We start from the raw sequence: 13,532 nt of genomic DNA on the forward strand, positions 1-13,532 counted from the left end.
GTATTTTTAGTAGAGACGAGGTTTCACCATGTTAGCCAGGATGGTCTCGATCTCCTGACCTCGTGATCCGCCCGTCTCGGCCTCCCAAAGTGCTGGGATTACAGGCTTGAGCCACCGCGCCCGGCCTGATGTTTTCTTTTTTTGGGGACGAGGTCTTGCTCTGTCGCTCAGGCTGGAGTGCAGTGGTGCGATCTCCACTCACTGCAACCTCCACCTCCTGGGTTCAAGTGATTCTCATGCCTCAGCCTCCCGAGTAGCTGGGACTACAGGGATGCGCCACCACATCCAGCCAATTTTTGTATTTTTAGTAGAGACAGATTTTCACCACATTGGCCAGGCTGGTGTTGAGCTCCTGAGCTCAAGTGATCCTCCTGCCTTGGAAGGAGGTGCTAGGAATACAGACTGCACCTGACCTCCCCTTAGATTTTTTTTTTCTTTTTTTGAGATGGAGTCTCCCTTTGTTGCCCGTGCTGGAGTGTAGTGGCGGAATCTCGGCTCACTGCAACCCCTGTCTCCCGGGTTCAAACGATTATCCTGCCTCAGCCTCCCAAGTAGCTGGGATTATAGGCCCACACCACCATACCCTGCTAATTTTTTTTTTGTATTTTTAGTAGAGATGGGGTTTCACCATATTGACCAGGCTGTTCTTGAACTCCTGACCTCAAGTGATCTACTCACCTTGGCCTTCCAAAGTGCTGGGATTACAGGTGTGAGCCACTGCACCTGGCCCCTTAGACTTTTATAGAAAGGATTTAGACAGTCACAGGTGGTGGTGGTGGAGGTTGGATTTCTGAACTCATGTGCTGCTTTATAGAAACACAGGTAAAGTTAAACATTGTCAGTAGCTGGGTGCTATGGCTCACCCCTGCAATCCCAGTACTTTGGGAGGCCGAGGCAGGAGTAAGAGACCAGCCTGGGCAACATAGCAAGACCTTGTCTCTACTAAAAATAAAAATAAAAATAATTAGCCAGGCATGGTGGTGTGAGCCTGAAGTTCTATTTACTCAGGAGGCTGAAGCAGGATTAGTTTGAGCCTGGGTGATCGAGACTGCAGTGAGCTATGATCACGCTGCTGTACTCCATCCGTTCTAAAAAATGCATAAATAAAATAAATTAGTTTTTAAAAATTCAGTGCCTACGGAAGCATAGTAAAAACAAAACAAAACATTGCCAGTGTTTCTGGGCAATTTCATTCTCTTTTGGAGCCCCTTCACTTCACCCTCAAAATGAGAATGTGGGGCTTCCAGGTGAGGAGTTCTAATGCCCCAATTCCTTTCCAGCCTGTCGTAGGACACTCGGGAGCCCAGAAATGGCTCAGAAGCTCTGGGTCTTGGAGTAGGTAAGGAACTGGAGGGCGTATCAAGGGAGCAGGAAAAACAAAATTTGCAAAAGCAAAGGGGAGTAGCATTATTATTGAAGTCTCCTGAATATGGAACTACAAATCGCAACCCTTCTAGATATGCTTACGTTTCCGGGGCATCTGAAACAAAACCGGAAAGCCCTAGATCCGTAGTAATATCTTTAGTTCCCCAAATTCCCTTGGTCAATAGCATATCCTGCTTCTGCATCAAGGAAATTGGGTGGTAGTGATTCGCGAATGGACTACAAATCCCATAATGCATGTGGGCGGCATTAGGGCGGTGCCATGTTTAACATCTGTTAGAGACACATGCTAGGAACTACAACTCCCAGAAGGGCACGCACGGTACCCGGGTCCCCACTGTGGGAGCTGTTTAGTTTTTATTTTTATTTTTACTTTGTTTTTCTTTTGTGTGTGTGTGTGTGTGTGTTTTTTTTGAGACGGAGTCTTGCTCTGTCTCCCAGGCTGGAGTGCAATGGCGCGATCTCAGTTCACTGCAACTTCCTCCTTCTGGGTTCAAGTGATTCTCCTTCCTCAGCCTCCCTAATAGCTGGGATTACAGGCGCCCATCACCATGTTTGGCTAACTTTTTTGTATTTTTTGGTAGAGACTGGGTTTCCCCATGTTGGCCAGAGTGGTCTCGAACTCCCGACCTCAAGTGATCCGCCCACCTCGGCCTCCCCAGGTGCTGGGATTAGAGGGATGAGCCGTCGCACCTGGACTGTTTTTTTTTTTTTTAATTTTTAATTTTTGTTGGTATATAGTAGGTGTACATATATTTACGGGATAAATGAGATGTTTTGATACAGGCAGGCAATGTGAAATAAGCACATCATGGGGAATAGAGTATCCATCCCCTTTCAAGGATTTACCCTTTGATGTATAAACAATCCAATTACACACTTTATTTAAAAATGTACAATTAAATTATTGACTATAGTCACTCTGTTGTGCTATCTAATAGTAGGTCTTATTCATCCTTTTCTTTTTGTACCAATTAACCATCCCCACCTCTCCCCCATGTACACACGCCACCCCCAATCTTCTTTTTTTTTCTAGTCCAAGGAACACCACCCCTTACTTGCCGACTTCCGAAGGTCACCGGGAGCGGGTTCTCAGCCTCTCCCAAGCCCTGGCTACTGAGGCGTCGCAGTGGCACAGGATGATGACAGGTGACTGGCTGCGGATGTTGAACTTCTGGGTTTTAGGGAGGAGAGAGCTGGAGACCTGGAATCCGAGGTCCTGGAGAGGAGGGGTCTGGGGGCCGGTGGGAATTTTTTATGTTGGCGAAGAAAGAGTTGGGCAAGGTTTGGGAGTTTTAGGTCTCAGGCAAGAGGGGACTGGGTTCCGGGACACTTGGGAGGAGGGGAGGAAGAGGTCAGGGGGCGGGGAGAGGACCGACATCTGAATCTGAAAGAGGTCTGGACTGGGGTGTCCAGACTCCTGGGTCTGAGGGAGGAGGGGCTGGGGCCCTGGACTCCTGGGTTTGAGGGAGGAGGGGCTGGCGGCCTGGACTCTTGGGTCTGAGGGAGGAGGGGCCTGGGAACCCGGAGTCCTGGTGCTGAAGTTTGCCATTCTTATGCCTCCCACTCATCCTCTCTAGGTGGAAATTTGGACTCCCAGGGAGGCCCTCTTCCCCGTGTGCCGCTGCCTCCTTCGGACCCCACGCGCCAGGAGACCCCTCCCCCCAGATCTCCCCCGGTGGCTAATTCGGGTTCCACAGGGTTCTCTCGCCGAGGGAGTGGGCGTGGAGGAGGTCCCGCCCCCTGGGGGCCCACGTGGGATGCCGGGATCGCCCCTCCAGTACTGCCCCAAGACGAGGGGGCGTGGCCTCTGCGAGTCACTCTGCTACAGTCCAGCTTCTAACCCGCCCAAACGCGGCAGCCAATCGGAGCGTGAGCACGTGGTCTGGAGGTACCGCCGGAGATCTGGGACCACTCAGGGCATCAGGGGGCGTGGTCTGGTCCCCATCGCCAGCCCGGGAGGGGAATGGTTTCTATGGCCAAAGTTTGATTTTCTCAACACTGTCTAAATTTGGATTAAAACTTTGAACTTTTAGTCAATAGCTTTGTTTCTGTCTGTTTGGGGTTGTGGCACTGGGGTCTCTGAGGGGCAGAGCCGGAGTCGTGCACTCCTGGGTCCTGAGAGAGGAAGGTTTGGACTTACAGGTTTCTGGGAGGAGGAACTAGAGAACCTGATCCCTCAGTCTGAGAGTGGAGGGGCCTGGGCCCGGATTCCCGGGTCTGAGGGAGGAGGGGCTGGGACCCTGACTCCTGGGTCTGAGGGAGGAGGGACTGGGGCTCCTAGATTCCCGTGTCTGTGGGAGGAGAGGAGTGGCTGAGGGAGGAGGGGCTGGGGACAAACTTCCAGGTCCCTAGCCTTCCTGGCAACGCCCCCCGAGGCTGGACTTCCACGATCCAGCTTCTATTGAGGATTTGATGCGACGGCCTCACGGGGCTTTGGAGGTGAAAAAGGCCCAGGGTAGAGACAGAGAGAGAGAGAGCAGCGGACACGGGATGGCTACGGGAACGCGCTATGCCGGGAAGGTGGTGGTTGTGACCGGGGGCGGGCGCGGCATCGGAGCTGGGATCGTGCGCGCCTTCGGTGAGCCGGGTCTGACTGCTGGGAGCTGTGGAGTGTGAGAGAGGAAGGATGGGGGCGGGGCGATGAGGGCGGAAAATAGGGTCTCCAACACTTATAGCCGGGATTCTGATCTTATAAAAGCCGATTGGCAGGCTCAAGTAAGCGTGTGGCTTGGTAGGCTAGGGCTGTCTGGCAGGGTCTCCGAAGGCAGTGGCCTCTTTCTCTGGATCTGTTGGTGTAGCTGCAAAACCGGTGGTTTGGGGAATGGCCCTGTCAGTCGTGGAGTTTGCTCTGGAACTCACGAACGGGGGATCAGGAGCCTCAGCAGAAACCTGGGCAGGCAAGGAGAGTATGTGTCAAGGCCTCTGCCCTCTGTCCTGTGGGTGATCATGAGACGGGTCACGAGGGGAGACGGAGATCGGCCCCAATCTAGGTGGCCACAAGAGGGCGGCAGAGGCTTTAACCAAGACTCGAGGGTAACGTGCTCCCTTCCTATTCTCAGTGGACAGCGGGGCCCAAGTGGTTATCTGCGACAAGGATGGTGAGTGAGGGTCCCTCAGCCCTCAGCCCTTACCTTGGTCCTTCCTCCCTCAGTCCCAGGGATCCAGGAACCCCAGCCCCTCTTCCCTCAGACCCAGGAGTCCAGGAGTCCCGTCCCTCCTTCCTCAGACCAGGAGTGCAGGAGCCCCAGCCACTTCTCCCTCAGACCCAGGAGTCCAGGCCCCAGCACCTCCTCCCTTGGACCTACAAATCCAGGGCCCCAGCCCCTCCTCTCTTGGACCCAGGAGTCCAGACCCCCAGCCCCTCCTCCCTTGGACCCAGGAGTCCAGGCCCCCAGCCCCTCCTCCCTCAGACCCAGGAGTCCAGGCCCCCAGCCCTTCCTCCCTTGGACCCAGGAGTCCAGGCCCCAGCCCCTCCTCCCTCAGACCCAGGAGTCCAGGCCCCCAGGCCCCTCCTCCCTCAGGCCCAGGAGTCCAAACCCCCTGCCCTTCCTCCCTTGGACCCAGGAGTCCAGACCCCCAGCCCCTCCTCCCTCAGGCCCAGGGGTCCAGGCTCCCAGCTCTTCTCTGCCTGCAGAGTCTGGGGGCCGGGCCCTGGAGCAGGAGCTCCCTGGAGCTGTCTTTATCCTCTGTGATGTGACTCAGGAAGATGATGTGAAGGTGAGCCGAGTTCCCATTCCTACCCCCATCTCCGCTAATGACCAGTTCTTTGTTCTCCTCCAGCCATTTGCATGGGCCTTTCCCTCTACTTTTCCTTCCTCTCCTGGCTCCACTGGACCCATCAAAGGTTTCCAACCAGTGTCACTCCACACACAAGGTCTTCTGTGACTGATGAGCAGGTCACATGTTCCTTCTCTCTCACCTCTCCAAGGCTCTTAGCACATCTGACACGTGGATGGAAATGAATAAGTCCCTCAAAGTGGGTCAACTGTAACTGATTTTTCTCTTTTTTGGAGGTGTCACTGAGGCTGGAATGCAGTGGCATGATCTTGGTTCACTGCAACCTCTGCCTCCCAGGTTCAAGCCACTCTCCTACCTCAGCCTCCCGAGTAACTGGGATTGCGGGCGTGCGCCACCATGTCCAGCTAATTTTTTTTTTTTTTTTTTTTTTTTTTGAGATGGAGTTTTGCTCTTGTTGCCCAGGCTGGAGTGCAATGATGTAATCTCGGCTCACCACAAACTCCGCCTCCCGGGTTCAAGTGTTTCTCCTCTCTCAGCTTCCTGAGTAGCTGGGATTACAGGCATGCGCCACCACACCTGGCTAATTTTATATTTTTAGTAGAGACAGTGTTTTTCTGTGTTGGTCAGGGTGGTGTTGAACTCCCGACCTCAGGTGATCCACCTGCCTTGGCCTCCCAAAGTACTGGGATTACAAGCATGAGCCACCGCACCTGGCTAATTTTTGTATTTTTAGTAGAAACGGGGTTTCACTATGTTGGCCAGGCTGGTCTCGAACTCCTGACCTCACGTGATCCACCCACCTCAGCCTCCCAAAGTGTTGGGATTACAGGTGTGAGTCACTGCACATGGCCTGTGACTGATTTTTTTCTCCATTATTTCTGGGTTCCTGTTTCTTCCTTTTAATCAGTATCTCTCTGTTATCTGCCCCCCTTTAGTAACTGTCCCCTACACTCTCTGTGAATCCTTGTCACCCCCATGCCCCACCCCCTAACCCTGGGTGCAGTGTGGCTCTGGCCAGCCCCCTGTCTCCTTCCTGTCTCCTGCTTGTCTGCTGTGTCTGCTGATCTCCACATCCCCTCTTCCTCTAGTTCTTGTCCCCATACCTGGGAGTCCAGCTTCCCCCTCCTGCCTTGCATTTGGGAGCCCTGTCTTCTTTATGGCTGGACACCCCATCTACTGCTCATTGAAAGGACATTTCCTGGGCTGGGCATGGCGCCTGTAATCCCAGCACTTTGGGAGGCTGAGGCGGGCGGATCATGTGAGCTCAGGAGTTTGAGACCAGCTTGGACAACATAGTGAATCCCCGTCTCTACTAAAAAATACAAAAATTAGCTGGGCGTGGTGGCAGGTGCCTATAATCCCAGCTACTTGGGAGGCGGAGGTAGGAGAGTCGCTTGAACCCGGAAGGCGGAAGTTGCGGTAAGCCGAGATCGTGCCAATGCCTGAGTGACAAGAGGGAGACACTGTCTCCAAAAAACAACAACAACAACAACAACAAAGGACATTTCCTTCCTCCTCAGACCCTGGTTTCTGAGACCATCCGCCGATTTGGCCGCCTGGATTGTGTTGTCAACAACGCTGGCCACCGTGAGTTGTGAGACCCCAGGGCCATACCCCACCTCCTGCCCCCGCAACTCTGTTTCCTGCACTTCAGTTTCCCCACTCCCTTCCCCTGATTCCCTCATCCTGCCTCATACCTCTTTCTAGTCACTTGGACAGGAGAGTAAACCAATGGAAGCCCCCTAGGCCTGGGCTGAAACTGGCCCTGTTCCGTCCCTCCTATGTGTCCCCAGAGTTGTCCCCTCACCTGGCCATGTCTGTCCTTCCTTCCTTCCTTCCTTCCTTCCTTCCTTCCTTCCTTCCTTCCTTCCCTCCCTCCCTCCTTTCTTCTCTCTCTCTCTCCCTCTCCCTCTCTTTCTCTCTCTCTTTTTGAGATGGAGTCATGCTCTGTTGTCCAGGCTGGAGTGCAGTGGCACCATCTCAGCTCACTGCAACCTCCGCCTCTCGGGTTCAAGTGATTCTCCTGCCTCAGCCTCCCAGGTAGCTGGGATTACAGGTGCCCCCGCCAGCACGCCAGGCTAATTTTTATATTTTTAGTAGAGATGCGGTTCTTCATGTTAGCCAGGCTGGTCTTGAACTCCTGACCTCAGATGATCTGCCCACCTCGGCCTCCCCAAGTGCTGGGGTTACAGGCATGAGCCACCGCACCTGGCCTTTTTTTTTCTCTGAGACGGGGTCTCAGTCTGTCACTCAGGCTGGAGTGCAGTGGCTCGATCTAGGCTCACTGCAACCTCCACCTCCCAGGTTCAAGCAATTCTCCTGCCTCAGCCTCTTGAGTAGCTGGGAACACAGGCACCCACCACCACACCTGGCTAATTTTTGTATTTTTAGTAGAGAAGGGGTTTCGCCATGTTGGCCAGGCTGGTCTTGAACTCCTGAACTCTAGTGATTCACCCACCTCGGCCTCCCAAAGTGCTGGGATTACAGGCGTGAGCCACTGCGTCCGGCCCCCCTCACTTTTCCTCTCTCTCTCACCCCCCACTTTAGACCCACCCCCACAGAGGCCTGAGGAGACCTCTGCCCAGGGATTCCGCCAGCTGCTGGAGCTGAACCTGCTGGGGACGTACACCTTGACCAAGGTGAGGGCTGGCGACCCTGCTGCAAGGCCCGAGCAGCCTCCTGATAGGTGGATTGTGTGGTACATTTTGTCTAAGAGCACAACGTTTTCTGTTCTTTTTGTTTATTTGTTTGTTGGAGACAGGGTCTCTCTCTGTCGCCCAGGCGGAGTACAGTGGTGCGATCTGGGCTCACTGTAATCTCCACCTCCCTGGTTCAAGCAATTCTCGTGCCTCAACCTCCTGAGTAACTGGGATTACAGGTGCGGGTCACAAAACTCAGCTAAATTTTGTAATTTTTGATAGCGATGCTCTTGACCACAAGTGATCTGCCTGCCTTGGCCTTCCAAAGTGCTGGGATTACAGACTTGAGCCACCACGCCTAGCCATCTATTTTCTGTTCTTTAGTTTAATCTCCTTATTCCGAAAGGAAGATAAATAACTGCAAATCTTTACATCCAGCAAAAGCTACTTTTGTAGCTACAAAGCCCAGTCCTAGGAACCTTCTAGAACCTTCCAAACTGGTGTGGTGGTGTTGGTGGGAGGGGATGTTAAGAACATATCAGGGCCAGACACACTGGCTCACACCTGTAATCCCAGTGCTTTGGGAGGTCGTTGTGGGAGGTTCACTTGAAGTCAGGAGTTCAAGACAGCTGGGGCAATACAGCGAAACCCCCTCTCTACAAAAAGTTTAGAAAATTAGCCGGGCATGGTGGTGCCCTTGTAGTCCCAGCTACTGAGGTGGCTGAGGTGGGAGGACCGTTTGAGCCCAGGAAGTCAAGGCTGCTGTGAGCTATGTTCACACCACTGCCCTCCAGCCTGGGCAACAGAGCGAGACCTTAAACAAAAAGTGGGGGAGAGCTGGGCAGGGAATGAGAAAGAAAATAAACCTTTTGATCTGAGAAAGGAGAGCCCCTTTAGATGATCAGGATCAGGCCCAGTGGGGCTTTTTAACAACTTTTTTAAAAAATAATTAATTTTTTTGAGATAGAGTCTCACTCTGTCACCCAGGCTGGAGTGCAGTGGTGCAGTCTCAGCTCACTGCAACCTCTACCTCCCAGGTTTAAGCAGTTCTCTGCCTCAGCCTCCCAAGTGGCTGGGATTACAGGCACCCACCACCATGCCCAGCTAATTTTTTTCTATTTTTAGTAGAGACAGGGTTTCACCATGTTGGCCAGGCTGGTCTTGAACTCCTGACCTTGTGATCCACCCACCTCAGCCTCCCAAAGTGCTGGGATTACAGGCATGAGCCACTGCGCTTGGCCTTTTTATTTTTTAATAGAGGTGGGGTTTCACTATGTTGTTCAGGCTGGTCTCAAACTCTTGGGTTCAAGTGATCCTCCCGCCTCAGCCTCCCAAACTCCTGGGATTACAGGTGTGAGCCACTGCACCTGGCTCGGAGGGACTTTATAAAAATTTATTTTAATTACTTTTTAGAGACAGGGACTCACTCTGTTACCCAGGCTGGAGTACCATCATAGCTCACAGCAGCCTCCAACCCCTGGGCTCAAGTGATCCTCTTGTATCAACCTCCTGAGTAATTGGGACCATGGGGTGCACCACTAGGACTGACTAATTTTTAACTTTTTTGTAGAGACAGGGTCTTGCTATGCTGCCCAGGCTGACCTTGAACTCCTTGCCTCAAGCTGGGATTATAGGCATGAGCTACTGCACCTGTCCAATAATTACCTTTTGAAGCCACTTGCTTTCCGGGCTCTAGACTACCTGATACCAAGAAGCTCTAAAGTGCCACATACTCTATAGTTCAACCATGTATAGCCAATCACTAATCAATGTGATGTCTGTAAACCAATGACAATTCCTGATGAGCAACTTCTGTAATCACCGCCTCTCCTGATTCGTCCTTTTTTCTTTAAAAAGTTGAGCCTTTTTTATTATTGTTATAGAGTTAGGGTCTCGCTCTGTTGCCCAGGCTGGTCTGGAACTCCTGGCCTCAAGCCATCCTTCTACCTCGGCCTCGGCCTCCCAAAGTGCTGGGATTACAGGCATGAGCCACTGTGCCTGGCCTGAGCTGTTTTTTTCTTCTTTTTTTTCTTTTTTCTTTTTTTTTTTTTTTGAGACGGAGTCTCGTTCTGTCGCCCAGGCTGGAGTACAGTGGCATGATCTCGGCTCACTGCAAGCTCCGCCTCCCGGGTTTATGCCATTCTCTTGCCTCAGCCTCCCGAGTAAATGGGACTACAGGCGCCCGCCACATCGCCTGGCTAGTTTTTTTGTATTTTTTTAGTAGAGACAGGATTTCACCGTGTTAGCCAGGATGGTCTCGATCTCCTGCCCTCGTGATCTGCCCGTCTCGGCCTCCCAAAGTGCTGGGATTTCAGGCTTGAGCCACCGCGCCCGGCCTATTTTTTTTTTTTCTTTTGCTCTCTGGAGCACTCCCCAATACAACCTGGAAGTGTATCCAGGGCAGCAGGTTGAGTGTGTCAACCTGCCGCCCAGGACACACTCCTAGATTAATAATCTCCTATATTAATAATCTCCTATGTTAATCATATCCTGTATTAAAAAGGAAGAAGGTTCTCAGCCTGCTGCCTGGGACACACTCCTGTATTTTTTTTTTTTTTTTTTTTGAGACGGAGTCTCACTCTGTCGCCCAGGCTGGAGTGCTGTGGCTGGATCTCAGCTCACTGCAAGCTCCGCCTCCTGGGTTCATGCCATTCTCCTGCCTCAGGCTCCCGGGTAGCTGGGACTACAGGCGCCACCACCTCGCCCGGCTAGTTTTTTGTAGTTTTTAGTAGAGACGGGGTTTCACCGTGTTAGCCAGGATGGTCTCGATCTCCTGACCTCGTGATCCGCCTCTCTCGGCCTCCCAAAGTGCTGGGATTATAGGCTTGAGCCACCGCGCCCGGCCCACACTCCTGTATTAAATAAATTCTTCGTTGGGCGCGGTGACTCACACCTATAATCCCAGCGCTGTGGGAGGCCAAGGCAGGCGGATCACTTGAGGTCAGGAGTTTGAGACCAGCTTGGCCAACATGGTGAAACCCCATCTCTAATAAAAACACAAAAATTAGCCAGACGTTGTGGCTTGCACTTGTAATTCCAGCACTCAGGAGGCTGCGGCAGAAGGATCACTTAAACCTGGGAGGTAGAGGTTGCAACAAGCTGACATGGTGCCACTGCACCATGCCTGAGTGACAGAACAAGACTCGGTCTCAAAAAATAAAAATAAATAAATAAATAAATAAACTCAGTCCTATATTAAAAAGGAAGAAGGTCCTGAACCTGCAGCCTGGGATACACTCCTATATTAATAATCTCCTCTATTAATAATCTCCTATATTAAAAAGGAAGGAGAAGGGTTGTTCACGGTGGCTCACACCTGTAATCCCAGCACTTTGGGAGGCCGAGGAGGGTGGATCACCCGAGGTCAGGAGTTCAAGACCAGCCTGGCCAACATGGTGAGACCCTGTCTCTACTAAAAATACACAAAAAATTAACTGGGCATGGTGGTGTGTGCCTGCAATCTGAACTACTCAGGAGGCTGAGGCAGGAAAATTGCTGGAACCTGGGAGATGGAGGTTGCAGTGAGCCGAGATCGCACTACTGCACTCCAGTCCGGGAGACAGAGCAAGACTCCATCTCAAAAAAAAAAAAAAAAGTGGGGTATTTGGTTTATTTGTTCTCCCCACCTCCAGCAACTGAGCAACTCACCAGAGCTGCCATTCACTGTGGCAGGAAAGCCTGGGGAGGGCGCTGTTGAGTGTGAACTGCCCGGTGGACGTCCTGATGGGAATGGGCAGTGGGCATGAGATCGTGGAGGTGGGGCTCTGGAGATAGCAGCTTGGAGCTGACCCGTTTGAGGCTGGAGGAACTCAGGGGAGCAAGAGCAGGCAAACAGGGGAGAGGCCTGAGGAGCGGGCCCAGCGTCCAGGAAGCTTCAGGTGCTGACTGTGAGGTCGCGTCTGAGATCCAGGTGAAATGTTCCTGGGAGGTTGGGCAATGCGCTGCTCAACTGGTGAACCCTGGCTCCTGTTCCAAACTTTTGTTCACTTTCTAGGATTAACCCAACACTAAAAATACCTCCACACATAAAACACACCTACACCTCAGCCCATGAAGAGTTAATATATGTATACATTTTTTCTTTCTTGTTCTTTTTCTTTTTCTCTTTTTCTTTTCTTTTCTTTTCTTTTTTTTTTTTTTTTTGGAGATAGAATCTTGTTCCATCACCCAGGCTGGAGTGCAATGGCACGATCTCTGCTAACTGCAACCTTGACTACCTGGGCTCAAGCAATTCTCCTGCCTCAGCCTCCCGAGGAGCTGAGACTACAGGTGCCCACCACCACGCCCAGCTGATTTTTGTATTTTTTGTAGAGTTGGGGGTCTCACTATGTTGTTCAGGCAGGTCTCAAACTCTTAAGCTATAGCGGTCTGCCTGGCTCGGCCACCAAAAGTGCTAGGATTACAGGCGTGAGCCACTGTGTCCGGCCTATGTTTTTTCATTCACTGCCAACATTTTATAAGAAAGATTTCACATAAACCACCAAATTTCTTGTTTCTCTTAGAGAGTTGGTCAAGTTGGTCAACAGGACCTGTGGGGCAGGGAGGCAGAAGTAACAAGTGGCTTGTTTGCCTCAATTCTCTGCCACTTCTTACGTGCAATGTCGTGCCAGTTACTCAGCATTTCTGCTCCTCTGTTTTCTCACCTGTAAAATGGGGCCAATCATGACAGAGTTGTTCTGAGGATTTAATGAGATTAAATACCCGTGAAACCCTTATCAATATTTATCATGCTGCAATCTCAGCACTTTGGGAGGCTGAGGTAGGAAAATCGCTTGAGCTCAGGAGCTCGAGACCAGCCTGGGCAACATAGCCCCAGACCCCATCTCAACCAAAAACAAACAAAATTAGCCAGACATGGTGGCACACATCTGTAGTCTCAGCTACTCTAGAGGCTGAGGAGGATCACTTGAGCCTAGGAGGTTGAGGCTGTAGTGAACTTTGTTTGCGCCACTGCACTCCAGCCTGGGCAACAGAGTAAGACCTTGTCTCAAACAAAACAAAGCAAAAACAACTTGCTCTATCCATTGCCTCCTGCCATCCCCACCACCCAGATCATACAATTTTTTTTTTTTTTTTGAGATGGAGTCTCGCTCTGTTGCCCAGGCTGGAGTGCAGTGGTGCCATCTCAGCTCACTGCAGCCTCCGCCCACTGGGTTCAAGCCGATTATCCTGCCTCACCCTCCCAAGTAGCTGGGACTACAGGCACACGCCACCACACCTGGCTAATTTTTGTATTTTTAGTAGAGATGAGGTTTCATCATGTTGGCCAGGCTGGTCTGGAACTCCTGACCTCAGGTGATCCACCCGCCTCAGCCTCCCAAAGTGCTGGGAGGCATGAGCCACCACGCCCAGCCCAGAGCCCAGATCATACAATTGTATCAGGAGGAACTTCATATGTACCATACCACCAGTGTATTAAAATCCTTTTTACTTTTATTTTGACATAACTTAAGACTTGCAAAACGTTCCTAGAATAGTACAGAGAATTCCTGTATAATGAAACTCCCCATTGTTCTTTTCTTTTTTTTTCTTTCTTTCTTTCTTTTTTTTTTTGAGACAGAGTCTTGCTTTGTTGCCAGGCTGGCATGCAGTGACACGATCTTGGCTCACTGCAACCTCTGCCTCCTGGGTTCAAGCTACTCTCTTGCCTCAGCCTCCCAAGTAGCTGCTGGGATTACAGGCATGTACCACCACACCCTCTAATTTTTTTTTTTTTAGTAGAGACAGGGTTTCACCATGTTGGCCAGTATGATCTCAATATCCTGACCT

The 13,532-nt window shown here is 51.6% G+C and overlaps 2 protein-coding genes across 2 annotated transcripts in view; both read left to right on the plus strand.

Moving 5' to 3' along the window:
* Positions 1–3,418, plus strand: part of PLEKHA4 (pleckstrin homology domain containing A4) — a 31,799-nt gene extending 28,381 nt beyond the window's left edge. Inside the window, exons 18-20 of the mRNA XM_026457352.2 lie at positions 1,281–1,339; positions 2,420–2,532; positions 2,964–3,418. Coding sequence (XP_026313137.1) covers positions 1,281–1,339; positions 2,420–2,532; positions 2,964–3,226 — 435 coding nt within the window. The 3' untranslated portion in view covers positions 3,227–3,418. The remainder of the gene's footprint in view (positions 1–1,280; positions 1,340–2,419; positions 2,533–2,963) is intronic.
* Positions 3,419–3,608: 190 nt separating this feature from the next.
* HSD17B14 (hydroxysteroid 17-beta dehydrogenase 14) lies at positions 3,609–11,537 on the plus strand. The gene is made up of 6 exons (XM_026457343.1): positions 3,609–3,964; positions 4,446–4,484; positions 5,021–5,103; positions 6,645–6,711; positions 7,672–7,763; positions 11,436–11,537. The coding sequence occupies exons 1-6, from the start codon at positions 3,799–3,801 to the stop codon at positions 11,535–11,537; spliced, it is 549 nt and encodes a 182-aa protein (XP_026313128.1). The 5' UTR covers positions 3,609–3,798.
* The last annotated feature ends 1,995 nt before the right edge of the window (positions 11,538–13,532 follow it).

Source organism: Piliocolobus tephrosceles, chromosome 21 (assembly GCF_002776525.5).
Source record: "Piliocolobus tephrosceles isolate RC106 chromosome 21, ASM277652v3, whole genome shotgun sequence".
Classification (NCBI taxonomy): Eukaryota; Metazoa; Chordata; class Mammalia; order Primates; family Cercopithecidae; genus Piliocolobus; species Piliocolobus tephrosceles.